A 26,755-nucleotide genomic window follows, 5' to 3' on the forward strand; every position below is an offset into this window, starting at 1 on the left:
TGCTGAGCTGGCGCTTGGCATGTGTGACCTTCCTTCATGTCTATGAAACCAACCGGGGAGGGGAGGGCAGGGCAGAAATGGAGAAGGCAGAGGAGTGGATGTGTGCCTGCCAGCAGGGGCTGTCATGGAATAAAAAAATATAATTTACGGAAGAAATTGAGACATTATGGTGATGATGGACACTGCAGAAAGGCCAAGGGTAATGTGCACCCAAAGGCCGTTCGATTCAACAATTGGATCTTGATGAGAGAACGGTTTCCACTGTGTGCTGGGCGGGAGCCAGATTGCACACAATCCATCGAGGATAGGTAGGCGGCGAGGAAGCGGAGGCAGGAATGTGTTACTATTTCCAGTGAAGGAAGAGCCAGGAGAGAACAGAATGCTGCCGTTCTCCCTGGCCTTCCTGGATCCTGCTCCCTCCTCCTCCGTGAAACTCCTTCCTTCTACAGGGTCCACATCAGAAAGCACCTCTGTGAAGCCCTACCTCACTGGGAGTGGTTCCTGCCCTCCTCTGGGTAACTCCTGCGTCACACAGGGCCCTCTGCCATGTGACGTCAGCGCTGGGCATAATGATGTCATGACAGATCCACGTGTATTGTGCCAGACACTGTGCTGAACCCTGGGAGTGTGTCCTCTCGCTTAACGCCCGTGACCTCTGGTGACCTGTAGGTGTTCCCTTGAAACCCTAATCATACCCAAGTCACACAGCTAAGTGGATGTGTGTCTGTGCTTTCTTCCCCCCTAAATCGTGGGCTCTGACTTCTTTGGATCCCAGTTCCTTGAACTCGTTTATTCTACATTGATTGAGGACCTGCTCGGTGCATAGCAGTCCAGATTGGAGGAGCTTGACCTCTGAACAGATAAAGGAGGGTTCATTAATGCTTTATTGCTGTTGTTCAGTCACTAAGTTGTGTCTGACTCTTTGTGACCCCGTGGACTGCAGCATGCGAGGCTTCTCTGTCTTTCACTATCTCCTGGAGTTTGCTCAAATTCATGTCCATTGAGTCAGTGATGTTATCTAACCTTCTCATCCTCTGCCGCCCTCTTCTCCTATTGCCTTCAGTCTTTCCTAGCATCAGGGTCTTTTTCAGTGAGTCGGCTCTTTGCATCAGGTTGATAAAGAATTGGGAGTTTTAGCTTCAGCATCAGTCCTTCCAATGAGCATTCAGGGTTGATTTTCTTTAGGACTGACTGGTTTGATCTCCTTGCTGTCCAAGGGACTCTCAAGAGTCTTGCCCCAACACCACAATTCAAAAGCATCAGTTCTTCAGCACTCAGCCTTCTTTATGGTCCAACTCTCACACCCGTACATGACTCCTGGACTATATAGACCTTTGTTGGCAAAGTGATGTCTCTGCTTTTTAATATGCTGTCTAGGTTTGCCATAACTTTTCTTCCAAGGAGCAAGCATCTTTTAATTTCCTGGCTGCAGTCACCATCTGCAGTGATTTCGGAGCCCAAGAAAATAAAATCTGTCATTGTTTCCACTTTCTCTCTGTCTGTTTGCCATGAAGTGATGGGACCGGATGCCGTAATCTTAGCTTTTTGAATGTTGAGGGTTTTTTAAATTTTTATGAATTTATTTATTTTCGTGCTGGGTCTTCAGTGCTGTGCGGGCTTTCCGTTGATGGCAGTGAGCAGGGGCTGCTAGAAGCTGCACGGACTTATTGTGGTGACTTCTCTTGTGGAGCATGGACTCTAGAGCTCCCGGCTTCAGTAGTCGTGGCTCCCAGGCGCCAGAGCGCAGGCTCTAGTCAGTTGTGGTCCAAGGGTTTAGTTGCTCTGCGGCATGTGAAATCTTCCCAGACCAGGGATCGAACCCATGTTTCCAGTGCTGGCAGGCGGATTCTTCACCACTGAGCCACCAGGGAAGCCCTGAACGTTGTTTTAAGCCAGCTTTTTCACTCTCTCCTTGCACCTTCAGCAAGAGGCTCTTTAGTTCCTCTTCACTTTCTGCCATTAGGGTGGTATCATCTACGTATTTGAGGTTGTGGGTATTCCTCCCAGCAGTCTTGATTCCAGCATGTGATTCAACCAGCCTCACATTTTGCCTTACGTATTCTGCATATAAGGTAAATAAGCAGTGTGACAATATACAGCCTTGTCATACTCCTTTCCCAATTTTGAGCCAGTCCATTGCTCCATGTCTGGTTCTGGCACTTCTTCATCTGCATACAGGTTCCTCAGGAGACAGGCAAGGTGGTCTGCTATTCCCATTTCCTTAAGAATTTCCCACAGTTTGCTGGGATCCACACAGTCAAAGGCTCTAGGGTAGTCAATGAAGCAGAAGCTTTTCTGGAATTCCCTAGCTTTCTCTATGATCCAGCGAATATTGGCAATTTGATATCTGGTTCCTCTGCCTTTTCCAAACCCAGCTTTTACATCTGAAAGTTCTTGGTTCACATACTGCTGAAGCCTAGCTTGAAGGATTTTGAGCATTACTGTACTGGCATGTGAAATAAGTACAGTTGTGCAGTAGTTTGAACATTCTTTGGCATTGCCCTTCTTTAGGATTGTAATGAAGACCTTGTCCAATCCTGTGGCCACTGCTGAGTTTTCAAAATTTGCTGGCATATTGAGTGCAGCACTTTAACAGCATCATCTTTGAGAATTTTAAATAGCTCAACTGGAATTCCATCACTTCCACTAGCTTTGTTTGTAGTAATGCTTCCTAAGGCCCACTTGACTTCACGCTCTAGGATGTCTGCTCTAGGTGAGTGACCACACCATTGTGGTTATCCAGGTCATTAAGATATTCAGTTCAGTTCAGTCACTCAGCCATGTCCGACTCTTTGCGACCCCATGAACCGCAGCACACCAGGCCTTCCTGTCCATCACCAACTCCTGGAGTCCACCCAAACCCATGTCCATCAAGTTGGTGATGCCATCCAACCATCTCATCCTCTGTCGTCCCCTTCTCCTCCTGTCCTCAATCTTTCCCAGCATCAGGGTCTCTTCAAATGAGTCAGCTCTTCACATCAGGTGGCCAAAGTATTGGAGTTTCAGCTTCAACATCAGTCCTTGCAATGAACACCCAGGACTGATCTCCTTTAGGATGGACTGGTTGGATCTCCTTGCAGTCCAAGGGACTCTCAAGAATCTGCTCCAACACCACAGTTCAAAAGCATCAGTTCTTTGGCGCTCAGCTTTCCTTATAGTCCAACTCTCATAACCATGACTGCTGGAAAAACTGTAGCCTTGACTAGACACACCTTTGTTGGCTAAGTAAGGTCTCTGCTTTTTAATATGGTTTTTAGGTTGGTCATAACTTTCCTTCCAAGGAGTAAGCGTCTTTTAATTTCATGGCTGCAGTCACCATCTGCAGTGATTTTGGAGCCCAGAAAAAATAAAGACAGCCACTGTTTCCATTGTTTCCCCATCTATTTGCCATGAGGTGATGGGACTGGATGCCATGATCTTAGTTTTCTGAATGTTGAGCTTTAAGCCAACTTTTTCACTCTCCTCTTTCACTTTTCACTAAAGAACTAAAGAGGTTCTTTAGTTCTTTTTCCCTTTCTACCATAAGGGTGGTGTCATCTGCATTTCTGGGGTTATTGATACTTCTCCCGGCAGTCTTGATTCCAGCTTGTGCTTCCTCCAGCCCAGCGTTTCTCAAGATGCACTCTGCACATAAGTTAAACAAGCAAGGTGACAATATACAGCCTTGACGTACTGCTTTTCCTATTTGGAACCAGTCTGTTGTTCCATGTCTAGTTCTAACTGTTGCTTCCTGACCTGCAGACAGGTTTCTCAAGAGGCAGGTCAGGTGGTCTGGTATTCCCATCTCTTTCAGAATTTTAATGTTTACTTATTTGACTGTGCCGGGTCTTGGTTGCAGCGTGCAGAATTTTTTAGTTATAGCATGTGGGATCTTATTTCCTCGACCAGGGACCAAACCTGGGGCCCCTGCATGGGAAGCTCAGAGTCTTAGGCACTAGATCACCAGGGAAGGGAAGTCTCCTGAAGGAAGGTTCAGATTCAGCACCGTAAGTTCTGCGCGGAGGAGCACCCGTGCTGCGGGGGCACGGGGAGCACAGCTGGGCGCCGCAGTGGTGACGTTCGCAACAGGTGCTGAAGGTGACTTAGCAGTTTGCTAAGGGAACGTGTTGGAGGCCATTCCGGTGTCAGCAGAGTGGATTGATAAGGGCCCGCGAGAAGCTCAGCCTGGCCAGAGAGACCCGGGGTTGGTGCGGGGGAGGGAAGCGAGGCAAGGCTGGAGGGACGTGTTGGCACCGGCCTGTCAGGGACCTTTGCCAAAGCCAAGGAGGCAGCAGGTTCCAGTGAGGGAGCTGGCAGAGAAGCCCGTGAGCTGAGGCAGCAGGATTTGATTTGCTGTAGGAAACTGCCCCCTCGGCACCAGGGCAGGGGGTTGAGGGGCAGGGGTGGTACGGGGCGGGTGAGGAGATGGCAGCCCGACCCAGGACCCCTGCCTCAGGCCTGAAATGATGGGATTGGGGGAGGGTGGTGCTGCCACCTGAGTTTAGTGACTCGGGCTCGCTGCCCAGAGCTGTGGTGCCTGCTCGGTGTCCGCCCCCAGACAGGGTGGCCAGGCCTGTGCTCGCCCTTGCCAGCGCCCCGTCCCTCCCACCCCAGCGGTCCTCTGCTCTGCGGGTTTACCCACCTCCTTCCTGGCACCCCGGCCTCCAGATGCTGTATGCTGCCTTCCATGTTTTTACTGTTTGAGTTGAATAGATAAATGCATTCATGTCGTTCAAAACTCAAAACACGTAAAAGGCTTAAATTGAGAATTACACCCCCTCTGACTACAAGTAACTACATTTATTAATCTCTTGTGTGTCCTTCTAGAGTTTCTTTAAGGGAATATAAACATATGCAAACATGTATTCTTACCCTTTTCCTGGGTCGTGAAGATCCCCTGGAGAAGGGAATGGCAACCCACTGCAATATTCTTGGGGCTTCCCTGGTGACTCAGATGGTAAAGAATCTGCCTGCAATTCGGGACACCTGGGCTTGATCCCTGGGTTGGGGAGATCCCCTGGAGAAAGGACTGGCAACCCACTCCAGTACCCTTGCCTGGAGAATCCCATGGACAGTGGAGCCTGGCAGGCTACAGTCAATGGGGTTGCAAAGAGTTGGACATGAGTGAGTGACTAACATTTTTCTTACACAAAAGGTAGCACCCAACACACTCCTTGTTTTCCTGCTGTGTTATCTTAGAGGTCTTTCCCTCTCAAATACATCAATGTCTAGAAGTTGATATCCAGATGTATTTTATAGATTTTTAAAAAATATTTTTTCTAATTTATCTAAAAACTTTATCTTTGGTCATGGATTATTTGAAGTGTGTTGTTTGTTTTTTAAATATTTATCTGGCTTCACTGGGTCTTAATTGCGGCGTGGGGAATCTTGTTCCCCACAGGGATCGAAACTGGGCTCCCTGCGTTGCGAGCACAGACTCTTCACACTGGACCGCCAAGGAAGTATTTGCAGATTTATTTCTAAATGTGCATATCAGATTCTCGTTATTCTGTTGAATAGCTAGGTGTATTTCATCACATGGCACACTGTGCTCAGCCGCCTCCCCTTGATGGACACTCGGGTTGTTTCTAACCTTTTATGACTATAATTACTGCCACGGTGAATCTGGTAAATGTTTTCTTTTGTACATGTGTGGGGCTTCCCCGATAGCTTAGTTGGTAAAGAATCCGCCTGCAATGCCGGAGACCCCGGTTCAGTTCCTGGGTTGGGAAGACGCCCTGGAGAAGGGATAGGCTACCCACTCCAATATTCTTGGGCTTCCCTTGTGACTCAGCTGGTAAAGAATCCCCCTGTAATGCAGGAGACCTGGGTTTGATCCCTGAGTTAGATCCCCTGGAGAAGGGAAAGGCTACCCACTCCAGTATTCTGGCCTGGAGAATCCCATGGACTGTATAGTCCGTGGGGTCGCAAAGAGTCGGACACGACTGAGTGACTTTCCCAGAGAGAGAGGTACAGGTGTAAGATAAATTTTCCAAGTGCTGAAATTGGCTCAAAGGGCAAACACCTTTCTAACTCTGGTCGAAGAAGCCGAGTCATTCCGAGAGGCTCACCAATTTATGCCCCCCGTCAGGTTGATTATACTGCCCGTCTGCCCCCAGAAGTGTCACCAGTGTGCCGTGTTTTGTGTTTATTTTTGCTGCTCTGATAGGTGAGCAGTGGTATCTCAGTGGAGTTCTGATTTGCCTTCTCTGTCATCCTGGGCAAGGCTGAACACTGATACAGAATCTGGGCTCTGTTTCGGAGTCCTGGGAGTCACCCCACTTCCTGGGTGGGACGTTCCGTGTCTGCTGAGCTTGACCTAAAGCACCACAGGCCTCCTGAGCCCAGCCCGTCTTCCTTTGCAGACAAGCACGAGACGAAGCTGAAGGGGGTCATTTACTTCCAGGCCATCGAGGAGGTGTACTATGACCACCTGCGCAGTGCCGCCAAGGTGAGGGCCAGCTCTGGGGAGAGGCCTCCAGCCTGCCCACTTCAGAGGCTTGGACCCCTTTCTCATTCTCTTGTAAACTTTCTCTTCCTCTCTCCCTCTCCCAGAAGAGGTTTCTGAGCTTCACTATGGTGACTGAGGTACCCCTCCCCACACACCTCTAACCAGAACTACCGCGTATTAACGCCTCCTGGCCCCCCCGGCCCCTGACCCTTCCTTGACTCTCCCCTAAGTCCCTCCCCTCCCCACCGGCCGGAGTGTGGAGTGCAGCGGGGGCAGAGAGCAGGGAGCCCCTGTGAGCTTGAGGGGGCTCGCTGGCCTCGCGGCCCTGAGATGCCAGCAGGCCGTCTCCCTCCATGGGGGCGGGCCATGCGGTGGGGAGGCTAAAGGGGGAGTGGGTGCCCTCCGAGATGAGGTCTGGGTGGGAGGACTTTATGGACAGGGGCTGCGGGAGGCTGGGGCCGTTTGCCTCCATCCCGCCAGGCCCACGACGCCTGCTCCAGTCCTCGTCTCTGCTCCACTGGGGGCCTGGGGCCAGCACCCCGCTCGCAGCTCTTTCCATCTGTTCCTTTCTTACTGGGAGGGGACTCTGGTCATCCCTTTGCATCTGATTCTTTTGATACCCTCTTTGTGCCCAAGAGCGCCAAGGAACGGTGTCCTTGCCTGGCAGGGTATGGCCCTGCTGAGGTCTGTGGACTGCCCCAGATGTGAGGAGGGGACATCCCAGCCTGGGATGGTGGGGACTGGGCTCCAGGCCTATGGAAGACTCAGGGCGTCCTGGAGGCAGAGAAGGGTGGATGGCCAGGCGGGTGTGAGATGCTTCGGGCTGAGCTTCGGCGGTGGGCCCTGGCTCAGAGTTTGCTCTCTCCCTCCGCAGAGCCCGAACCCAGCCCTCACCTTCTGCGTGAAGACGCACGACCGGCTGTACTACATGGTGGCCCCCTCTGCAGAGGCAATGCGCATCTGGATGGACGTCATTGTCACGGGGGCAGAAGGCTACACTCAGTTCATGAACTGACTGAATGGGGCCCCCTGGACCCAGGAGCCATGCCCAGCCGCCTGCTGCCCCACCTGCCTCCAGCCAGGGAGTTGCACCCTGGGCTCCCAGAGGCCCTGGAGGGCGGAGCACGACTGGGGCTTTTGTACAAGAAGAGACTCTGTAATGTTCTGGAAGGAGCTCGCCCTGTGGGTTTCTGAGCTCTGACCCCCCCTGAAAAACCAGCCAGGAGATAAAAGTTGAGGAGGGGGCTTTGCCGCCTCCTGGGAGCCCAGAACTTGCGATAGCCTGTTAGGGTCCTGCCCCGGGGCCCACCCAGGCTGAGGCGCCGTCACAGAGGGGGCCCCCCCGGCACCTGCACTCCCTGTGTTCTCTTTTCTAAAGGACACGTTATGGTACCAGAATCTGCCAAAGATCCCCTCTTGCCTCAGCCCCCGTTGCAGGGGCCTTGAGGGCTGAGTAGCGCCGTATCCAGAGTGGGGTAACAGCTCAGGCGGTGTAATTCCCAAACCCTGCTCTGTCCCATTCTTGTGCCGCGTTTGTATTTTTTATGATTTTTGCTCAAGGAGCAGAGACTGAGTGTCATCCTTGAGGTCCCAGCCCAGCCCCATTTTTCAGACCCACCACCACAGTCACCATAGTGACTGCTTCATCGCCATGGTTACATACTAATTGCCATGGCTCTGTGGCTCAGCCCACTGCTTCAGCTGTGGGCCCATCTGAGGGTACGTGCCATCATCTCTCCAGCCCAGGCCCTTGGGCATCTCCTGCTGGGGATGGGGGGAGGGACTACCTTCACCCTGCCCCCCTGCCTGTGTCTCCAGGCCCTGATACACAGCCTGCTGGCTCCCCCGTCCAGCCCTCCCCTTCCACTCGTGCCTTGCTTAGAGCCAGAAGGGACGAAGCCGGAAACTGGAGGCCAGGGGAGGGGCCATCGGATGGGAGAAGGAGCTAGAAAGGCCGTCCTCCGGGTTCTGGTATATGGCTGAGTTTCTGATGGACAGAGGGCTGTTCAGATGCTCCCTGGAGGAAGTCTTGAGCAGGAGGGGGAGCCCGAGGGTCTGGTTGCCCTCCCCTCAGAATGGGGATGAAATGAAGAGCAGAGGCCCAGGCCTCCAGGTGTCTGGGCTCAGCCCTTTGCGCCTTAACACTAAGCCCACCTCCCTGTCCCCCTTCCCAGCCCTGGACCATGGTTGCCAGGCCTGGGCTGGATGTTTTTCAGTATTTGCAAGCATCTCAGCAGAACAATAAAGCATTTGGACTATGTGTTTGGGAGGCCTGGTTGTGAGCGGCGTGGGGTTGGGGCTCATGGGGAAGGAGAGAGACTAGGTCTGATCCACGGTGCAGCATCTCCAGCCTATTAAATGTCCCAGGAGGGACCCAGGGCCCAACCATGACCCCCGGGTCCTTGCCCTGCCCCCACTCTGCTGTGACCAAGGACTGGGCTGGGGGAGAGACTGGGAGGGGGAGGGCTCTCCAGGGATAAAGGATCGAGGCACAGGAGAAGGTAGGGATGCGTGTAGAGGTTGAATCGGCAGGAGCTGCAGCCAGATGGGGACCTGAAGGCCCGTCACTGTGGCAGGAGGCTGAGCAGGAGGGCGGCTGTGAGGCAGTGGGGCCCAGGAAAGTGGTCTGGGCCCCTGAGCTCAGCCGGTCCCCATAGCGGTCCAGCAACATCAGGGCCACACCATTGGTCCAGCCAAACCCCTCCTGGAGAAAGGTAAGGTCCATGGGGCAAGACCCCTGGGCCAGGCCCCCAAGTCCTCTTATGGGTTGTGGGATCCCCACCTAGAGACACGGGCCCACCAGCCCCAGGGGTACCAGGGAGCACCAGTCGGGCTCCTCCCTGGGATCCAGCCTCCACAGAAGAAACTGAGGCCCAGAGAGGGGCGATCATGGCCAGTTATGGGGACAGCAGAGCCCTGAAGCTCCCTGGAGGACGTGGCCCACTCACCTGAACTTCATACTCCCCTCCACCACCTGGCTGTCCACCGTTGCTGATGTCATACTGAGGACAAGAGGATGAGCTTTAAGGTCAAGCTCTGCCTCAGCCCCCAACGCCAGGCCTCTAGGGAAGCAAGAAACGGGAGCCCCTTACAGGGAGAAGCTGCTCTGGCCAGCGGCTGAGCCCTACAGTGCCCAAGGATGACCACCAGGTGCCGCCACTGCCCCTGGATGTGCTGGGCACTGGCTTTGCAAAGCCTGACAATTCCCCATCTCACCCTGGGCAGGAGAACCCCAGGGACTGGGCTTATGGCCAGCTCACCTTCTCATACATGGCTGACTTTTTGGAGTAGACATCAAAGTTGGTTCGGATCCAATTCTGGGCCAGCTGGAAAGCTCCTTCCTGGGCTTTGGCTGAAGGAGACTTGGCCAGACCTAGACCCCACCCATGGCAAGACCCTGAATCTCCAGAGCCCCCATCCCAGGGGTAGCAGAATCCCGAACCTTATTCTCCTCAATGAGGGAAAGAGGCCCAGGTGCTAAGACCTCCTTCCTGGAACCAGAAGCCAAGCTGCTCTTAATCTAGGTTGGCCTAAGGAGAGCGGAGAGTTGGTTCCCCCAACAGGTGGGGGCAGGAGTAGCCGTTTGCTGGGAGGCTGAGAGAGCAGAGAAGCTACAGAAAGGCCTCTGCGTCCTTTGTTCTCGCCTCCCCAGTGCCAGGGAGGCCGAGCCTCTACCCTCGTGGGGTTGAGGTGGGGTAGGCCCCATCCCTGCCTCCCTACCTCTGATGACCAGGTCCTGCAGGGGGGCCCAGGCATTGGGGAAGTCCCATTGCTGGCCTGTCTTCTGGAGAGAGGTCGGGATTCCATACTGGTAGGTGAGGATCCGGCTGTCCTAGAAGGTTCCAGACATCATGACTGTGAGTGGGGGCTGGACAGGGAGCCAAGAGGCTGGGCCCTCCTAAAGCCAGGTGATCCCTCCTGGGCCTTCTCTTCTTGGCTCACAGCCGCCCCCGTGTGGCCGACTTGGGGCCTGCAGGCTAAGGCGCTGGGTGGAGTTGGGGTGTGAGGCTGCCACTTACCAGAGGTCACAGGTCAGGGAGCAAGCAGGTGGTCCTGCCCCTCCTGTAGCAGCCCACCGTGCTCCAGGTATGCCTCACCTCCAGGTATTTCAGAGCTTTATCCACATCGTCTGGGTCAGAGAAGCAGCCGGCCCAGAGAGGAGCAAAGTTGGATGGGTAAAACTCCAGATTCTTCTTCTCATTCTCAAGATCATAGTCAAACCAGGCCCCTTTGTCCTCATCCCACAGCACATCCTTCAGGGCAGCCATGTGCTCGCCTCGCAGATTTCTGTACTTTGCTGCTTCAGAGTCATTCCCTCGGGCAACACTGCCTTTAGGCTAAGCCACAGGGCCCCCCGCCTCCCAGGGGGTCTAGTTTGACCCCCTGTTGTCCTCCCTCGGGCTCAGAGGTCCTGAGCACCAAGGGGCTATGCTGATGTGGAGCAGAGCCCACTGCATTTCATGCCTCTAGCACCAGGACTTCCCTGAGCACATGGTCCTGAGCAGCTCCCAGGCCCTGCACAAGCCTGTCCCAAGGTTTGTCCTCACAGGGACACCAGCCGGCTGTGTGGATTCCCCTGTCTCTGAGGGGTCAAAGGGCAGGGAGAGGGGACAGAGGGGTTTGGATCTGTGGGGTAGGGTGTCCCCTCCTAGATCCTTGCAGTGAGAAAGGGAGGGACACGGCTGCTTTGGGGGTGTGGGGTGAGGCCAGGGAGCTGGAGGTCCTCCCCTCATGGTCCTCCTTGCAGCTCCACTGCCAAGGCCGAGGCAGGGACCCAAGCTGGGCTAGCACCCTTCTTCCCTTCCCTGTGGGCATGCGTACCCAGTCTGGAGTAGAAGTTGCTCATGAGCCCCTCCGCCTGGCACAGGAAGGCTTTGAGGTCAACCGGCACCAGCTTGCTGGTTCGGATGCTGCTGAGTGAACTGGGGTTCGAGCCTCCCACGAGCCAGCGTGAGGAGAAGTCCCAGCCGGACTTGGCCCCGGCCTTGAGCTCGGCCAGCAGAGCGTCCCAGTTCCCTGTGAGGCCAGGGCAGCGGCAGACGGGAGGCCGGGGCCTGACGCACTGCCCAGGCCCATGCTCAGCCCCTCCCTTCCTGCTGCTCACCTTCCGGCAAGGTGGCGGCCAGCTCTGTGTCTTTGCTGTAAGACTCTGGCCTGGTGAGAGGAGAGTGGGGAGCCCGGCACTGCGGCTCTAGGCCCTCCATGCCCGCGTAGGGGGCCCAGCCATGCTGGCTCAGCCATCCTGGGGCCCCAGACTGCCCAGGGCTATCAGCTCACCATCTGAGAGGTGGGACTCAGTCCCCCACCCTCCTGCCCAGGGAAGTCCTGACACTCAAACCAGAGGGAACACACAACAGGTTGAGAGGCTGGCCAGGTGGGTCCTCACCTGGGGCCCCTGTAAGGGACTTCATAGCGATTCAGGCTGTAGCTCTTTCCCCTGGAACTCACAGAGATGCTCCTGTTCTTAGTCCAAAAGTCCAGCTCCGAGGCCAGGGTCTCAGTGTGGTCCCTGGTGTGAAGCCGGGCACTCTCTCCGTCCAGGCGCCCCGCACCAGCCCAGACCCAGCCCCGCCCCGGGGGGTCTCAGGAAGGCGGGTACAGGGCAGCACCAGGAGGGGTGCCCACCGTAGAAAGGTGGTGTCGTTGGTGTGGGCCACGTAGCGGTCCATCATGAGGGTCAGGAGCGGGGGCTGGCTCCGCTGCAGGTAATACACGCGGGCCCCATTGGGGACGTGTCCGTATCTACCGAGAGGAGGCCTGCTGACCGGCCCACCTGGCTGCCAGAGCCGAGGCAAACCCGCCCCAGGCCCACGGCATCTGCTCCCCCCACCCTGGCTGGATGCCCACCCCGCCTCACGTCTGCACCAGGTCCAGGAAGTTCTGCAGCATGCCCTTCACTGTCTCGGGCATCTCAGAGAGGAGCAGACCCTCCATCACCCAGTAGGAGTCCCTGGCAGGGGGACAGACAGCTCAGGCATTGCTCACACCACCCTCTGCCCCGCACACCTGGGCCAGGCCAGGGCACCCAGCCCCCTCAAGATGTCTTGCTGGCACTGGGCTCCCCTCCCCACCCCTCACCCTCCCACAACCCCTGGCTGCTCACCAGTAGTAGAATTCCACAAAGCGCCCACCGGGCACAATGAAGGGGTGTCTTGAGTAGATCAGCGAGAACTGCTCGGGGTGGCTGAAGACCTCTGGCTTCACCTGGAGTCAGGAGAGAGGACATGGGCACCCTGGGCCCATGTGGCTTTCCATACTGGCTGGTGGCCCTGCAGCCTGGGCTTGGGCTCTGGCTCTGGCGCTGCTCAGCCGTGTGGCCTTGGTCCAGGCCTGGGCCATGGGGAGTCTAGTCTGCTGACCCCCACATGGCGGCCTCTAGAATCCCAGCAAGAGCAATGGTGTGCAGGAGCCTGGACCCCCTCAGCCCAGCATCCCAGTGCTCACCACACAGCAGCCAGTATTAGCAGCCAGCTGGTGGGAGTTTCCTCTGGCTCCCAGTGCCCCCTGAATCTCTGTGGCCACCATGAAGCCAGGCCCAGAGGCTCAGGGCCCCCAGTTCTGGCCCTCGACAGCTTTCTCCAGTGAGGTGGGCGTGGATGGGCGTGCCCGGGGAGAGCGTGGGAGCGCTGTTCTGTTCATCCCCTCCCAGCCCAACACACGTGAGGGGGTTTAGTGGGAGAGAGGTCAGTCTGACAGAGATTTGGAGGGGAGCAGAGGAAGGGGCTGAGGTTTTCCCCTTTGGGTGGGGGCTGCTGAGGAAGCAGCCCAAGCCGGCACATGCATGACCCTGGAGCACCGTTCTGTGCAGTGGGTGCCTGGGTCCTGGGGCCGGGCTGGAGGACAGGAGCTGTGCAGCCTTAGGCAAACGGCTGCCCTCTCTGAGCCTCAGACAAAGGGGAGAAAGTGCGTAACAGACCGTGCTGAGCACAGGCCTGGGCCAGAATCAGAGGGAGCAATTGTGGTTCCTGAGCAGAGGCTTGGCCCGAGGAGATCAGGCAAGAGGGAGCCCAGCAGGGGAGTGAACAGTCACCGTGGGGTGTGAAGGGCAGGACGGGGCAGCTGGGGGTAGAGGATGAGCTCGGTTTGCCTGGGGGAGGCTGGGAGGGCTTCAGGGAGGAGGTGAGGAGTTAGAAGTAGATGTTGCCCTCCTCCCTCTCAGAAGTTTCTTTTTGGAGAGTCCTGTTCAAGGACTGCGTTCTCAGGAAATAGGTCCCAGTGTCTTGCTGGGTCCACATCAGGTGTTTTCTGTTCATCCCTTCCCAGCTCTACACAGGTGAGGGCGTAGAGGGAACAGGAAGGGCCCTAGGCGGCTCACCCGTTCCCCACCTCCATCTCCCTCTGCCAGGTCCAGGGCACTGATACCTTCTTTCCCAGCTTCTTCCAGAGTTGGTGCAGCTTCCCTGCCCAGGCTCGCAGCTTGGGGTCCAAGATCTTCTGCAGAAACTGGGGGCTGAAAGACCACGGGGCCCACAGGGTTGAGGGTGGCAGCCCTGAGCGAAGGCCCTTCTCCTGTTCCGTGTGCAGGGTTGTACCTGTCTCTCCAGTCCTCGGGCGTCCAGGGCTGCAGCTCCTGCCCCACAGCCCAGGAGTGTTCTTGGACAAACACTTGCAGCTCCTGCCGGGGGATGCTGAGGTTGTAGGCCTGGGCCAGCTCGTGGAAGTGCCTCAGGACTTGGTCTGGGGGACAGGCAGCAGGAGGGGTCAGCGGGACCCCAGGGAGCCTTCCCTGATCAGGTACCCCTGCCTGCCTGGTCTTGCCCCCTGCCTTTTGGTGGAAGGTTCAGGAGAAGGCGGGGCCCCCAGGGTTCTCAGCTGGAGCCGAGGACAGTGGCATGTCCACAAACTGCTTATCATCCTGGTAGAGTCTGGCCATCTGAACTCGCCGCAGGAGCTCCCCGTGGCAGTAAATCTGGCTGCAGGGAGAGTCGGGGAGGGGAGTAGGGTGGGTCACCACCAACAGGGGAGAAGTCTGGGGCGTGTTGACTGGGAGGGGCGAGAACTGTGTGTGTGCCAGGGCACGTGCACGTGTGTGCCTGTGCATGTGTGTGCCTGTGCACGTGTGTGCCTGTGCATGTGTGTGGTAGGGGTTTGTGGGTGGTGGTGACGTTAGGGCTGAGAGAACGCGGAGGGTCCTTGTGCAGGAAAGGACCTAAACAGCTGCCTGAGCCCAGCTCATTGGTTAGTTTGAAACGGTATGGAAAGCCAGGTGGACAAGAGGAGGGAGGGCGCTGTAGCTCAGAGCGTGTCCACACCAGGAGTTTCCTGTTCATCCTCTCCCAGCTCTACACATGTGAGGTGGTTTTAGTGGGAGAGAGGTCAGCCGATCAGGGATTCAGAGGGGAGAAGCAGAAGGGGCTCGGATCTGTTCTCACTGGGCTGGGGGGCTGGCGAGGAGCCCAGAGCGCTGCTCAGTGGCGCTTTGATCAGCGATTGTGGGGTGGACCAGCTCTCTGTTCAGTGGCTCCATGTGGACCCAACTAGAAGAGCTTGTGGCAAAACCCTGTGGATTGTACTCAGTGACTGCAATGAAAAGTTTAAACCAGGAAATTTCCAGATGCAGTGTACGATACACACCATATGGGAGAGGATTACTAGCTTGCTATTGGATATTGATGGAAACATCCTCTGTGATTGAAAAACACAAAACATTCTTGAAACCATGAAATACCCATAATGCCTTGGGTGATGTCAGAAACGCTCTGATAAAGAAGGCAATGCCCCGGGAGTTCCTTAACGATGGAAATGGTTTCCGCAGGAGCAGGCTGCTGGGGGAATGTAAGGAGGTACTTTCTGTGTTCAAGGGCAGGTGGCCTCACTTCCTGCAGGGCTGACTGGGGAAGCAACAGAGAAGCCACCAGGAGGTGCTCCGTGAATAGCTTTTTATTGACCAAGCAAAAACTTGGTCATTTACTGATGGCAGTTCCAAGTGGACAGACAGTATCTTGGTTGGAAAGCCACTGCACCCTAACTGCCTGATGGAGATCTTTGGAAAACATAAGAACAAGCCAGCCCCATGGGCTGAATTGCAAGCTGTTTTCCTTGCAGTGGGGCTTCCCCTAGTGGCTCAGATGGTAAAGAGTACACCTGCAATGCAGGAGACCTGGGTTCGATCCCTGGGTCGGGAAGATACCCTGGAGAAGGAAATGGCAATCCACTCCAGTATTCTTGCCTGGGAAATCCCTTGGACAGAGGAACCTGGCAGACTACAGTCCATAAGATCATAGAGAGTCAGCCACAGCTGAGTGACTAACACTTTCACTTCCCTTGCAGTGATGGAAGAAGTGAATGAAGAAAGCCCCTATGTTTGGCTTTATATTGATTCATAGACATCAATGTGTTCTATTTTAATGCACTACTCAAATCCCCATAGTGTTTCCATAGGACCATGCCACAAAAGGGCATCATTGCCCTTCTGTCTTGACCATATGGCCAGGCCATCTGTCCCTGACTGAGAGTAGGCAAAAACCCAAACACAGCGACAAACGGTATGTAACTCAGCCCACCGAGCTGATTTGATTTTGTCTTCTTTGATAAGAGTGGTAGTCTTTCAAACAGTATGTTGTATGTTCACCTTGGAACTGCCATCCATAAACCAAGCAATTCATTGTCAGTCAATCAGGAGCTGTTCATAGGGCACTTGCCCAGGTGACAGCTGAATTTGGTAGTTCCTTAGGTGGTTTCAGCATCATCCCTAGGGGAAAAGAGTCTGCCTGCTCTTAAATACGCTGAGTAACTCTCTATTCCCCCGGAGCATGGTCCTGCATAAACCATTTCCATTTTCTTATGGAACTCCTCTAGGCCTCTCCTTCCACCTTAGAGCATTTTCCAGTATCACCCAATATAATATGGGCATTTCAGGTTTCAAGATTATCTTTTGACCTTCAGTCATAGGGAAAGCTTCAGTTAATATCTGATAGCAAACTAGTACCTGCCTCTCCAGTTACCAGAAATTCTTTAGTCCAAAGTCTCAGCTGGGAGGTCCCCAAAGACTTTTCCTCTAAGTCCCAGTCTGTGCTCCGCAGAAGAAGGCTACAATCTGTGTGGACTCAGGCAATCTTATTGGTTCTCATTTGGAACAGTCAGTTAATATTGCTTGAGGCATGGCTTTACATGTCTTCTGCTTTGTAATACTAGACAGTGGAAACATCCCCCAGTCAGGCACAATATCCATTCCCGTAATACATTCAGGGAAAATAGATGCAGTCACTTCCCAATAGAACTGTTCAAGCACCAATTTTCATTCAAACTTTCATCTTGGTTGCACCAACCCTTGCATCCCTCACTGTGCACCACTTAGAACTTCAGCAAGGTTTGGGTTTTGAGTACCAGGGAGGGTAAGCGTTCCTCATCAATCATGACATTCATTTCCATAAAACATTTAGGCAAAGGAGAAACAATCCTTTGACATAAAGCCTGTTTAAACATTCCATTTTTTTAATATTACCTTTCACCTTCATCCCATCAACTCTTGCATTTCTATATCCTCTTAATCTGACTGTAGCCTCTTTTAGGTCCTCACCAGTGGCTTTTGGTACCTCAGTGCGTGGGGTTCCTATGTCACAGAGTCCAGGGGCCTCCTCTACCCTCTGACCATTTTGCCCACTGCTATGTATCCGGTTTTGGGTCTCCAGTGTGGGACAGAGCTAAGGGATCCGGACCCAACCATCAACCTTTATCTTGATTATATTTTGGCACCATTGCCCCAGCAGATTGGAGGTCAGGCTTCGTGTTGCTGCCTATGTCTTGCTCCCAAGTTGCTCCCAAGTAGGGTGAATAGATTTTTCTCAGGCCTTTTCATTTTGGATGACCTGCAGGGGTTCCCATTGGTTCAGTCAACCTCGAAGAATGCTGCATGAAAACCTTTCTTTTGACCCTATCCACAGTCCATGGGGACACGAAGAGTCAGACACGAACGAAGCCACTTAGCGTGCATGCCCATGGCTGCTTTATTCATCCCGTTTCTTGAAAAGAAATCAGTCCTTTGACTCTCCCTCTTTTCTTCCTCTTTTGTTTTGCTCCCATAAATGTTTGCTTTATTTACTCCTTTTTTTTTTTTTTTTTTTTTTGGTCATGCAGCAGGGCTTGCAGGATCTTAGTTCTCCCACCAGGGCTCGAACCTGTGCCCTTGACACTGAAAGTGCAGATCCTAACTACTGTACTGCCAAGGAATTTCTTATTCACCCCATCTTTAAAATTTTTTATTTATTTACTTATTTTTGGCTATGCTGGGTCTTTGGTGCTCGTTTCAGAGCATGGGCTGTAGGGCTCTCCGGCTCAGTAACTAAGGCTCACAGGCTTAGCTGCTCTGTAGCATGTGGGATCTTCCCGGACCAGGGATCAAACCTGTGTTCCCTGCATTGGTAGGTGGATTCTTAACCACTGGACCACCAGGAAGTCCTCACCCCATTCTTAATAACTGTTTCAGGATGCCTCTCCTGCTGGGACGAGACCACTGGCTCTGTCCTCTGTCTATACATTCTCTTGGGAATCAATCTCATTTTCTTCATTATTTGTTGTTTCAGAATAATTTTTTCCTTAGGAAACGGCTCTGGGGCTAGTGGCTGCACATCAGGGCAGCAAGAAGCAGGACCTTCCCCAACACGTCCTGTTAGCAGAGGCCCTGAGACCAGAGACTGTATTTAGGACTGACCAGAATCTTAGTTTGGCTTATCTCTCACTTTCATTTTTGCTATTCTAGATGACAATAACCAAGAAATTCTATTTTTTATTTTTTTCCTCTTATTTTGAACTTTCTTATGCATTTGGTCAGCTAATACCCCAAGAGTTGGATCCATCAGCTCTAACTTCCATTGGTAACTTTTACCTCCAGTAACTGATCACAACAAAACTGCTATTCTGAACACATGGGTGACCCTGTGGCCATCCAGGAATGAAAAGATGCTCATTCCTTGCCCTTTCATCTTGCACTTTCCAAACCACGTGTTTTAGTGAGACAGTATCATCCTAGCAAATCACACATGTTCTGACAAAAATTACAATATTGCAATAAAATTCTGTCACCAAGAGTTAGCTTGGATGCCACCCCCAGGTCAAAACGATAGCCCCCAACAAGATTGCCTGCACTCCCAGCACCTGTTATGACTTTAGGGGTCTTGAAGTTTCCACTACTTCTGACCACTGGCTACAAGTTCAGGGGTTCCCATGAGAATTTGCTAGAATTAAAGTTTTAGTGATTTACAAGAACGGTTCACAGAACTCAGGAAAGCACTATATTATGATTGCAGTATAATTCTCATAAGGGTACAAGTCAGGACTGGCCAAACGAAGACACATACAGGACAAGGTCTGGGAGAGTCCTGAGCACAGAGCTTCTGTGTTCTCTCCCCATAGAATCAGGACACTTCAACCTCCTGGCACATTAAAATATCAACCAAAATGAGGCTGCACTGAACTTTGGTGTCCGGAGTTTTTCTTGGGGTTTCATTGCATAGGTGCATGCCTGGACGTGTGCTAGGTCGCTTCAGTCACGTCTGACTCTGCGACCCTATGGACCGTAGCCCTCCAGGCTCCTCTGTCCAGGGGATTCTCCAGGCAAGAATCCTGGAGTGGGTTGCTGTGCCCTCCTCCAGGAGATCTTTCCAACCCAGGGGTCAAACCTGTGTTTCTTATGTCTCCTGCATTGGCAAGTGGGTTCTTTACCCCTAGTGCCACCTGGGAAGCTCCATTGCATAGGTACAATTGATTAAATCATCAACTATGTGATTAAATCCAATCTTCTGCCCCCTTCCTTCTCCAGAAGTCAGGAGGTCAGGCTGGTATCAGGTACCCCAAAGCCCCAACCCTCTAAGCACTTCATCTTCTAACACGACCTATCCTACTTTCATCATCTTATTAGCATGACCCATCTAGGGACTCACCATGAGTCACCTCACTCACAAAAGCTATTTGAGCTTAACCTGAATACCAAAGACACTCCTATCACTTGGGAAATTTCCAAGATCTTAAGAGTTGTATTCCAGGAACTCAGGACAAAGACTGGACAAATTCTTTGTTATACAATATGTTGTTTGTGCAGTAAACAGTTGACATAGCAGATTGTGTTCATACCCTGTACATTTCAAAGACAGTCTGATACATGCCTAAGAGATAACTTCTAAGCTCCTGGGGCCCTACTTGATACATTTTTGTTTACTGGGACCTTAGACCATGCCAGATATTTCATCCTATTAATGTGATTTAAGGTGGGGGCTGAGGGCCACCCATTATCATTTTGACCTTTAGAAACCTGGAGAATGAGTAACTAGGGTCACCCTGAGGATACACTGCATCCCTGTAACTGATCCCCAGTAAAAATTCATGGATGCCAAGGCATCTGGCTGGCCACGCTTCATGTGTATATTAAACTGCAACCATGAGTATAAACATTTGGTGAGTACTAGTGGAAGATATGGACTCCCCCGGTGGCCCAGGGGTAAAGAACCTGCCTGCCAATGCAGGAGACATGGGTTCGATCTCTGGGTCGGGAAGATCCCCTGGAGAAGGGCATGGCAATCCACTCCTGTATTCTTGCCTGGAAAATCTCACAGACAGAAGAGTCTGATGGGCTATAGTCCATGGGGTCACAAAAGTCAGACACAACTTAGAGACAACACCCATCACCAGTGAACTTCTATTATTACTTCTCTCACTTGTTATATAATAATAACCTTAATAATAACCTTCATGGACCTCATTTTCTACTTCACTGCTGCAACCCAGGAGGCATAGCAAGAACTCAATAAACCCATGATGAAGGGAGAGTGGCTGCCCTGTGAGTCCCAGAAGCAGGATGAGGTCACTCATCCCTGCTATTTGGAGATGGAAACTGTGGCTCTGGAAAGAGGTTTGGTCATGGAGGTCAGAGGTCAAACCCAGGAGCTCCTTGCAGGTCCTTACTCCCACTCTCACATCCAAGGCAGGGAAATTGAGCAAAAAGTTTCCCAGAACAACCCTGAGAACAGGCCTGCACAGTTCAAGGAGCAGCTAGAAGGGAGGGCGGAGGGAGGGAACGCTCCCTGGGTGGCAGGCTCCTGGCCTGTGTCCAGCCGCCCACAGGCCGCCCCATCTTTTCCCAGCGCTGGGGGTCAGTGCCCAGCACAGAGCCTGAGACCTGATCTCCTTCCCTTCCCTCCTCTCTGGACGGCTGACCCCGATGCTTGAGCTCTCCTTACGGCTGCAACCCCAGCTGCCTTCTCCGCTCCTACCTTTCACAGGGTGGGGGCAGGCCCTCCTGGGACCCCAGCCCCAACCCCAGCAGGAGCAGCAGACACAGCCCCCAGGTCCTCCCCTGCATGACACTGTGGCTGCGGCCAAACGGGAGCGCCAGGTGCCTCCTGCTAGCCGGGGCGCAGCCTGCTCGCCTCGCCCGACAACCCGGGGCAACCAAAGTCCAGGTCTAGGCGTGGCCACGCGGAGCTGGACCGCGCAGACCGCTCGCTGCTCCTGCTCTCAGGGGCCGCCCCTGCCCCCTGACTTTGTCTTTTTCCTCCCCTTCTGTTTCTCAGCCTCAACTGGGGCCTCCTGCTCAGGCCCTTTCCACAGAGGCAGGGTGAGTGTAGGGAGATGGGACAAAATTCGGCCACACATCTGTGACCCAGATGCCAGTCCCTTACATGGCCCCAAGGCTCCCACCTCAGGGGGTTACCATTTCCTTTAACATTTCAAACAGAAGGGCTCAAGAGTCTGTCCCAGGTACAGTGTGAAAGCCCAGGACCCTTGCAATGATCTACCAGGAAGGCTGTGGGAGCACAGACGGGAGGAAGACCTACCATACTCGGAACATTTGCTGCGGGTGTTGAAGACGACATAGGAGTTTGCCAAGGGGATGGACTGGAGACCGTTCTGGTGTTGGCAGTGGCAGGGCAGCTATAAGAAGCTCAGCCTGGCCAGAGAGACCTGGGGTTGGTGCCGGGGAGGGAAGCGACGCAAGGCTGGAGGGACATGTTGGCACCAGCCTGTCAGGAACCTTTGCCAAAGCCAAGGAGGCAGCGGGTTCCAGTGAGGGAGCTGGCAGAGAAGCCCATGAGCTGAGGCAGCAGGATTTGATTTGCTGTAGGAAGCTCCCCCCCTCGGCACCAGGGCAGGGGGTTGAGGGGCAGGGGTGGGAAGGGGCAGGTGAGGAGGCGGCAGCCCAACCCAGGACCCCTGCCTCAGGCCTGAAATGATGGGGGGTCAGGTGGGGTGGGAAGGTGGTGCTGCCAGCCGGCACCGCCTGAGTTTAGTGCTCATACGGCCTTGCCTTTGCGACTCGGGCTCGCTGCCCAGAGCTGTGGTGCCTGCTCGGTGTCCGCCCCCAGACGGGGTGGCCAGGCCTGTGCTCACCCTTGCCAGCGCCCCATCCCTCCCACCCCGGCGATCCTCTGCTCTGCGGGTTCGCCCACCTCCTTCCTGGCACCCCAGCTTCCAGATGCTGTATGCCCCCTTCCGCCCTTGCTTCCTTCTTTCCTTCCTTGAAAGTTTTTTCTTGTCATTAAATAGACACAGTATAAATACAAGCCATTTTAACCGTTTTTAAGCGCACAGTTGGATTTATATTACATTCATGATGTCTGGCAACTATCACCATTATTTATTTCCAAGCCTTTTTGTTTTTATCATCCCAAACACACACTTTATAGCATTTAAGCAGTCACTCCTCAATCCTCTCTTCCCACCACCCCTGGAAACCGCTATTCCCCTCTCTGTCTCTGAATTTGCCTGCTCTTGATACTTCGTGTAAATGGCATCATACAGTATTTGCCATTTCATTAGCACGTTTTCAAAGTCAGTCTATGTTGTCGCATGTATCTGGATTTCCTTCCTTTTTTTATAAGCTGAATAACATTTCATTGTATGTTTAGACCACATTTTCTTTTAGAGATGAGTGCGTTTTGGGGGAATTCCCTGGCAATCCAGCGGTTAAGACTTGAGCTTTCACTGTCCACAGGCCTGGGTTCGATCCCTCGTTGGGGAATTAAGATCCTGCAAGCCTAGCAGGGCCACCAAAGCAAAAACAAACAGCAACAAAAAAGTAGAGATGAGTATATATTTTAAACATTTACTTTATTGAAGTTGATTTACAATGTTGTATTAATTTCTGCTATACAGCAAAGTGAGTCAGTTATACACATAAACACATTTTTTTTCTTATTTTTTTCCATTTGGTTTATCACAGGATATTGAATGTACTTTTCTGTGCTATACAGTAGGAGCTTATTCCTCCGTTCTATGTGTAATAGTTTGCAGCTGCTAATCCCAAATGCCCAGTCCATCCTCCCCCATCTCTCCTCCCCCTTGGCAACTGAAAGTCAGTTCTCTACGTCTGTGAGTCTGTTTCTGTTTCATAGATAAGTTCCTTTGTAGACCACATTTTCTTTAACCATTTGTCTGTCATCGGACACTTGGTTTACTTTTACTGTTTGGCTCTGTGACTAATGCTGCTATGAACACAAGCATGCAAGTATCTGCTCCTGTCCCTGCTTTCAGTTCTTTTGAGTATGCATCTATCTAACAGTGGAGTTGCTGGATCATACAGTCAATCTATGTTTAATATTTGAGGAGAGGTCAGGCTGCCGTCCATGGGGTCGCTGAGAGTTGGAGACGACTGAGCAACTTCACGTTCACTTTTCACTTTCATGCATTGGAGAAGGAAATGGCAACCCACTGCAGTGTTCTTGCCTGGAGAATCCCAGGGACAGCGGAGCCTGGTGGGCTGCCGTCTATGGAGTGGCACAGAGTCGGACACGACTGAAGCGACAGCAGCAGCAGCAGCTTGTTTCCCACAGCAAGTGGATTTTATATCTTCCCACCCCCGAGGCAGGATGGCTCCACTTCCTGCACACGCTCCCAGCGCTTGTTACTTTCTGTTTGTTTGCTCTTTGTAATAGCCACCCTAAGGGGTGTACGGTTATGTCTCATTGTGGTTTTGATTTGTGTTTCCCTAATGATTACTGATGCTGAGCATTTTTTATGTGCTTATAGGCTGTTTGTTTATCTTCTTTGGAGAAATGTTTAGTCAACTTTTTTGACCTTAAAATATTTGTAGTAAGCTTTGAAATCAGAAAGTGTTAGTTCTCTGACCGTGTTCTTCTTTTTCAAGATGGTTTCAGTTATTTAGGGTGTCTTTCAATTCCATATGAATTAGAAGATCGCCTTGTCCATTCCTGCAGAAAAGGCTATTGGAATTTTGATAGGAATTGTGTTGTATCTGTAGATCCCATTAGGTATTCAGGATATCTTAACGATACTAAGCCTCCTTACTCCCAGACACAGGATGCTTCTGTATCCACGTAGATCTTACTTAGATTCAGCAATGTTTCTTAGTGTTCGGTATACAGGTCTTTCATCTCCTTGGATAAACTTATTCCTGAGTATTTTATTCTTTTAGATGCTATTTTTAATGGGATTCCTTTTCAAGTTTCTTTTTCAGTTTATTCTTTGCAAATGAATAGAAACTCAATTGGTTTTTGTGTGTTATCTCGTACCCTGCAGCTTTATTGAATCTGCTTATTAGATCGAGTAGCTTTCCTATGGATCCTTTGGGATTTTCTATATGTAGAATCACATCACTTGTGAATAGAATATTCTTCCTTTCCAATTTGAGTGACTTCTGTTCCTCCCCCGCCCCCCCCCCCCTTTACTCTGGTTAGAACTCTGGAATAGTGTCGGATGGCAGCGGTGAAAGTGAACATCTTTGTCTTGTTCTCTGCTTTTAGGGGAAAGTTTTCAGTCTTTCACCACGAGTATGCTGCCAGATGTGGGTTTTTCATAAATTCCCTATATTATACTGAGGAAATTTCCTTCTATTTCTAGTTTTTAGGTGTTTTTTCTCTGGTGGCTCAGGGGTAAAGAATCTGCCTGCCATTGCAGGAGACACAGTTTGGATCCCTGGGTCAGGAAGATCTCCTGGAGGAGGAAATGGCAGTCCATTCCAGCATTCTTGCCTGGGAAATTCCGGGGACAGAGGAGCCTGGAGGGCTACATGCAAGTCCATGGCATTGCAAAGAGTCGGACACCACTTAGTGACTAAACAACTATTAATGTTACACATACTATTAATGTTCTATCGGTGTTACATTGATTAAGATTCTTATGTTGAAGCACCCTTGCATTCTTGGGGTAAATCTCACTTGCAATGATGAATAATCCTTTAAATATGCTGTTGGATTTGGTTTGCTAGTATTTTGTTGAGGGTATTTTCATCATGTGCATAAAGGATATTGGATCATAGTTTTCTTGTGATATCTTTATTTGGCTTAGGCGTCATAGAAGGAGTTAGGAAGTGTTTTTTCCTCTTCTGTTTTTGGAAGAGCGTGAGAAAAGATTGGTGTTAATTCTTTAAACGTATGGTAGAGTTCACCACTGGAGCCCTTGTTCTTGGGCTGTATTAAGGTTCTCCAGAAAAACAAACAAACCAAAACGAAGAAAAGAAAACAGGGAGATTTGAGAGAGGGAGAGAAAGAGTTTATTTTAAGGAATTTGCTTACACGATGAGGGAGGCTGGCAAGTCCAAAATCTCCAACATAGGCCAGCAGGCTGGAGACCCAGGGAGGAGGCACAGTTCAAGTCTACAGACTCTCTGATGGTGGAATTCTCTCTTTTTCTGAGGAGGTCGGTCATTTTTCTATTAAGGCCTTCAACTAACTGAGAGTAATTACCTTATGGAGGATAATTTACTCAATGTCTACTGATTTAAAGGTTGCTGCTAAGTCACTTCAGTCGTGTCCGACTCTGTGCGACCCCAGAGACGGCAGCCCACCAGGCTCCCCCGTCCTTGGGATTCTCCAGGCAAGAACACTGGAGTGGGTTGCCATTTCCTTCTCCAATGTGTGAAAGTGAAAAGTAAAAGTGAAGTCGCTCAGTCGTGCCAGACTCTTAGCCACCCCAGGGACTGCAGCCCACCAGGCTCCTCCATCCATGGGATTTTCTACATCCTTGTTATATCTGAATCTGATTCTGGTGCTTTCTCTGTTTCTTCAAACTGGTTTTTCTTGTTTCTTTTAGTATGCTTTGTAATTTTTTGTTGAAGCCTGGACATGGTGTACCTAAGAAACCTAATAGTTACTCCTATAAAAGTTTTGACTTGCCAAGGTTTTGCTCTAGTAAGTTGTGATTCTCTGTATCCACTTGTCTCTCTGATTTGGAGGCTATCAACTTGCCCTGTTACTTCAATCTCTGACAGATCTGAGAGCTGTTAATTTTCAGTGTTGTTAAAACAGTGATGACATTCAAGTTCCTTATGTGCTGAACTAAAAACAGGAAACCCTTGTTTTTGTTTTTTAATAATTTCTCTATATTCTTTGTTTGGTGCAACACTATCATGTACTTCTTTTTAAAAAACATGTAAAGGAGTCTGGATGTTAACCTTTTTTAAAAATTATTTTTTAATTGAAGGATAATTGCTTTACCGAACTTTACTGTTTTCTGTCAAACATCAACATGGATGTTATCTTTTTTAAATTAAATTAATTGATTAATTGTATTTTTGGCCACGCTGGGTCTTCATTGCTGCGCACGGCTTTCTCCAGCCATGGAGAGAGGGGGCGGCTCTCCACTTGCGGGGTGAGGGCCTCTCCCGGCAGCGGCTCCTCTTGCTGGCTCTAGAGCATACAGGCTTCAGTGCTTGCGGTGCACGGGCTTATTTGCCCCACGGCTCATGGGATCTTCCCAGGTCTGGGATCCAACCCATGTCCCCTGCACTGGCAAGCAGATTCTTAACCACTAGACCACCAGAGGAGTCCTATACTTTGCCTCTTTAAGTATTTTACCTCCTTGAACATGTTTACAGTGGTCACTTTGACGTTTTCACTTTTAAATCTACATCTGTTCCCTCTTACAGGCAATTTCTCTTCTCTGCTTTGTGCGCATGTGCGATACTTGTGTCTTTGCATGTCTCATAATTTTTGTTGTTGTTGTTGGGAAATGGACATTTAGGATAAGAGAAGGCAATGGCACCCCACTCCAGCACTCTTGCCTGGAGAACCCCATGGATGGAGGAGCCTGGTAGGCTACAGTCCATGGGGTCGCTGAGAGTCGGACACGACTGGTGACTTAGCAGCAGCAACAGCAAATCGGGAGACTGTCTCCCTTTCCCCATGCCCTCCAACCATGGCTTGTTATTGTTATCTGTATGTGTGCGTGTGGAGTGACTGCCTAGTTTATTTCAGTGAAGGCTATTTCCCTCCCTTGGTGTTAAGCGTATGTTGCTTCTAGGAGGCTCAGCTTTGATTTTACCCTTTGTAATCCTGGGATGACAGTAGTCTTCCTTTCTTTCCCTGAGTTCATTCAGCTGATAAAACAACTGCTGGCTGATTGCTCTACTTTAAGAAATCTCTAAAGACATAAAGT

At 51.7% G+C, this 26,755-nt stretch overlaps 2 protein-coding genes across 4 annotated transcripts in view; one reads left to right on the forward strand and one right to left on the reverse strand.

Annotated features, from left to right (window-relative positions):
* Positions 1-8,637, forward strand: part of PHLDB1 (pleckstrin homology like domain family B member 1) — a 43,211-nt gene extending 34,574 nt beyond the window's left edge. For 2 of the 3 annotated variants that reach the window (XM_068988325.1, XM_068988327.1), the window contains 2 exons: positions 6,345-6,430; positions 7,305-8,637. In XM_068988325.1, the coding sequence (XP_068844426.1) occupies positions 6,345-6,430; positions 7,305-7,445 (227 nt within the window). In that variant the 3' untranslated portion in view covers positions 7,446-8,637. Of the gene's footprint in view, positions 1-6,344; positions 6,431-6,534; positions 6,568-7,304 lie in introns of all 3 variants that reach the window. The other variant, XM_068988326.1, reaches the window with a different exon arrangement.
* Positions 8,638-8,994: 357 nt separating this feature from the next.
* On the reverse strand, positions 8,995-20,723 carry TREH (trehalase). The gene is given in 16 exon segments (XM_068988696.1): positions 8,995-9,044; positions 9,047-9,134; positions 9,379-9,432; positions 9,691-9,803; positions 10,151-10,262; positions 10,528-10,745; positions 11,252-11,446; positions 11,535-11,584; positions 11,817-11,939; positions 12,056-12,172; positions 12,288-12,380; positions 12,534-12,634; positions 13,793-13,880; positions 13,963-14,113; positions 14,249-14,343; positions 20,635-20,723. Coding segments are annotated over 16 exon segments (1,737 nt in total).
* Positions 20,724-26,755: the final 6,032 nt, after the last annotated feature.

Source organism: Capricornis sumatraensis, chromosome 16 (assembly GCF_032405125.1).
Source record: "Capricornis sumatraensis isolate serow.1 chromosome 16, serow.2, whole genome shotgun sequence".
Taxonomy (NCBI): Eukaryota; Metazoa; Chordata; class Mammalia; order Artiodactyla; family Bovidae; genus Capricornis; species Capricornis sumatraensis.